The 3,623-nt window shown below is 62.0% G+C and overlaps 1 protein-coding gene across 1 annotated transcript; it reads right to left on the bottom strand.

Moving 5' to 3' along the window:
• Positions 1-252: 252 nt before the first annotated feature.
• On the bottom strand, positions 253-2,858 carry LOC130542535 (ral guanine nucleotide dissociation stimulator-like). The gene is made up of 3 exons (XM_057306375.1): positions 2,478-2,858; positions 1,476-2,220; positions 253-259 (listed from the first exon to the last, which is right to left on the bottom strand). Exons 1-3 carry the CDS (start codon positions 2,791-2,793, stop codon positions 253-255), a joined length of 1,068 nt encoding a protein of 355 aa, XP_057162358.1. The 5' UTR covers positions 2,794-2,858.
• Positions 2,859-3,623: the final 765 nt, after the last annotated feature.

Here is a 3,623-nt window from a genome sequence, read left to right as displayed (position 1 = left end):
CTTCCTCTGACATGGCAAGTGGCATCAGGGGCCCTTCAGGGACCTCCAGAGCTAGTGCTGCAGCGTGCGCGGGCGCTGCGGCTGCGAAAGGTGCAGGTGGGTCTTCAAGCTCCTGACAGAGACTCAGAGCTGTGAGTATATCCCGCTGTGGCTCTGAAATGGAAGTTGTCATCACGGGCTCTTCAGGGACCTCCATGGCTGGTGCCGGAGCCTGCTCAGGCTCCCGCGCTGTCAAAGGTGCAGGTGACCTTTCTAGCACCTGACAGAGAGTCAGAGTTGTGAGTGTATACTCCGGTTGCTCTGACATGTCACGTGGCCTAAGGGGCTCTTGAGGGACCTCCGTAGCTAGGACTGCAGCCTGCTCGGGCTCTGCGGCTGCCAAGGGCGCAGGTGGCTCTTGGAGCTTCTGACAAGGAGTCAGAGCTGTGAGTATGTCCTGTGCCGGCTCCGACAGGGCAGGTGGCATCAGGGGCCCTTCAGGGACCTCCATAGCTGGAGCTGGAGCCTGCTCAGGCTCTGGGGCTGCCATAGACGCCGGTGGCTCTTGCAGCTCATGACCGTTCGTCAGAGCTGTGAGTGTATCCTCCACTTCCTCTGACATGGCAAGTGGCATCAGGGGCCCTTCAGGGACCTCCATAGTTGGTGCTGCAGCGTGCGTGGGCGCCGGGGCTGCGAAAGGTGCAGGTGGGTCTTCAAGCTCCTGACAGGATGTCAGAGCTGTGAGTATATCCTTTGTTGGTGGTGACATGGAACGTGGCCTAAGGGGCTCTTCAGGGACCTCCGAAGCTGGTGCTGCAGGCTGCTCGGGCTCCGGCGCTGCCAAGGGCGGAGGTGGCTCTTGGAGCTCCTGACAGGGAGTCAGAGCTCTGTGTATATCCTCCGGTAGCTCAGACACGGCAAGTGGCATCAGGGGCCCTTCAGGGGCCTCCATTGCTAGTGCTGCAGCGTGCGCGGGCGCTGTGGCTGCAAAAGGTGCAGGTTTCTCTTGTAGCTCCCGACATAGAGTCAGAGTTGTGAGTATAGCCTCCGCTGGCTCCGACATGTCACGTGGCCTAAGGGGCTCTTCAGGGACCTCCATAGCTAGGACTGGAGCCTGCTCGGGCTCCGGGGCTGCCAAGGGCGCAGGTGGGTCTTCAGGCTTCGGACAGGGAGTCAGAGCTCTGAGTATGTCCTGCGCCGTCTCTGACAGGGCAGGTGGCATCAGGGGCCCTTCAGGGACCTCCATAGTTGGTGCTGCAGCGTGTGTGGGCGCCGGGGCTGCGAAAAGTGCAGGTCGGTCTTCAAGCTCTTCACAGGGAGTCAGAGCTGGGAGTATATCATCTGTTGGCTGTGACATGGGACGCGGCCTAAGGGGCTCTTCAGGGACCTCCGAATCTGGTGCTGCAGGCTGCTCGGGCTCCGGCGCTGCCAAGGCCGGAGGTGGCTCTTGGAGCTGCTGACAGGGGGTCAGAGCTCTGTGTACATCCTCCGGTGGCTCAGACATGGCAAGTGGCATCAGGGGCCCTTCAGGGACCTCCGTAGCTAGTGCTGCAGCGTGCGCGGACGCTGGGGCTGCGAAAAGTGCAGGGCGGTCCTCAAGCTCCTGACAGGGAGTCAGAGGTGGGAGTATATCCTCTGTTGGCTGTGACATGGGACGCGGCCTAAGGGGCTCTTCAGGGACCTCCGAAGCTGGTGCTGCAGGCTGCTCGGGCTCCGGCGCTGCCGAGGCCGGACGTGGCTCCTGGAGCTCCTGAGAGGGAGTCAGAGCAGTGAGTATGTCCTGCGCCGTCTCCGACAGGGCAGGTGGCATCAGGGTCCCCTCAGGGACCTCCATAGGTAGTGCTGGAGCCTGCGCGGGCTCCAGGCTTTCCAAAGGTGCAGGTGACTCTTCTAGCTCCCGGCAGGGAGTCAGAGCTGTGAGTATATCCTGCCGTGGCTCTGACGTGGGAGGTGTCATCTCGGGCTCTTCAGGGACCTCCGTGGCTGGTGCTGGGGCCTGCTGAGGCTCCTGGCTTTCCAAGGGCGCAGGTGACTCTTGCACGTCCTCACGGTGGATCAGAGCTCTGACCACCAGCTGCACTGGGCCCGACACGACAGATGACGTCCCTGCTCTTTTGAGTTGCTGAGCTCCAGCAGCAGTGATGGGATTTTCCAGCTCAGGCTCTGAAGCTGCATCAGGCACCACAGTGGGAGGTGGGACTAGCTTTCGGCGCGGTCGCGGATCTCGCTCTGGGGCTGCTGCTGTCGCTCCAAGAAGAGAAAGTATGGTCATCATGATTGTCTTTCCATGTCCCTTCCAAATGAAGGCAACTTTGCCCACCAGTCAGTATTGTCTAAGAACCCATCCCTGGGTGGTCTCCCCAAACTGTAGCCCATGGGGACAGTGATCTGAGACCGCTCCTTGCTCCCAGCCACACTGCAGTCTGTGGAGGCTTGCTCTGTGTGGCCCACTCTCTCCCCTCCACAGGCCTCCATCAGTCACCCCCAGTCCTCCTCACCCCCAGCCTCCGGCTCAGCGGGCTCGAGGTGTCGCAGCCGAGAGAGGAGGAGCCAGGCACGTTGCTCCAGGTCTGAGCCTGGCACGAGGAGCCCTACGTATGCCAGTAGTGTCTTTAGGCAGGGAAATTCTGGGGGCTGGAAGAAATCTTCAGGGTAGTGGTCCAGCCAGGTGCCCAGGACGGAGGAGATGACCCTGGGGACAGACAGGTTGGGCAGAGGAGTCAGAGGACAGGGCACCTCCCACGCGGATGCCCCAGGGAGCCCCTGTGGGAGCCTGGGCCCCTGGGTCCCCGGCTCCTGGCTGTCAGAGCCCATTCCTACTCCATGTCCACCTGTGATGTGGCAGAGCTGCCTGAGGCAGGCCTGGTCACTGAGGAGGGGCTGGCCCAAAGCCTCTGTGAGTGGGAGTCCTTGACCCCTGGTGTGACCATTTCTGTCCTCCAAGCGGAAGCTGGACACCCTGCTCAGTCTCCCTGCCCACTTGCCGCGTGACTTGCACTGCATGTGGGCAGGGAGGGGTGGCGTGTCTGGCGTGGTCATTGCTGTGACTATCCAACCAAGGAGGGAACTAAGGGACTCTGTCCCATCCCTGGCCTTCCCAGGACCCTCCCGATACCGCCCACTTCCCCTCCCGTGCCTACGTGCTGCCTCGTTCAGTAGGTGCCAGGAGAGGGTGTCCTTGCGTGGACACTAATCTCCCACTGGCTGGGGGACGTCCAGTCCCCGAGGCCACCCTGGGTCTCCTGAGTACCTGCTGAGCACCCAGTGTCGACGTTCCACCAGATGTGTGGAAGCCATGCCCTTTGTTCTGGGTCCCAGGATTAGGGTAGAGACAGGGCTGAGAGGCGGCGGGGATGGGGAATGACTCTGTTAGGGGCTGAGGCTGCCCTCCAGCCCGCTCTGCTCTCCCACAGTGCCCACACCCCACCCAGGGCTCTCCAGGCCCCCTTTCCTCTTCTGCAGAAGCAGCCCTCAGACCTGGACCCTCTCACAGGAATGGCAGATGTGTGGGATGAGGGTCCAGCAGCCCCCAGATCACAGTCCCCTCGCTGCCCTCTCGAAGAAGGAAGGGCCCTGTGCATTAGCCAAAGCTCACTCACGTGCCCCGCTGCTCCTGGTCTCCGCCGATCTCGTCCCAGGAAGAG

The sequence above is a fragment of the Ursus arctos genome, unplaced genomic scaffold, assembly GCF_023065955.2.
Source record: "Ursus arctos isolate Adak ecotype North America unplaced genomic scaffold, UrsArc2.0 scaffold_37, whole genome shotgun sequence".
In the NCBI taxonomy this organism is placed as follows: Eukaryota; Metazoa; Chordata; class Mammalia; order Carnivora; family Ursidae; genus Ursus; species Ursus arctos.
Note: the sequence above shows the minus strand (reverse complement) of the source record. Positions and strands in the feature narration are given on the sequence as shown.

Excerpts from the sequence above, each read along its gene's own strand:
- LOC130542535 (XM_057306375.1), bottom strand. The coding sequence starts at position 2,793 with ATGGGCTCTGACAGCCAGGAGCCGGGGACCCAGGGGCCCAGGCTCCCA. Across the intron at positions 2,221-2,477 it reads CGCTGAGCCGGAGGCTGGGG|CAGCAGCCCCAGAGCGAGAT; the intron begins GTGAGGAGGACT and ends TTGGAGCGACAG.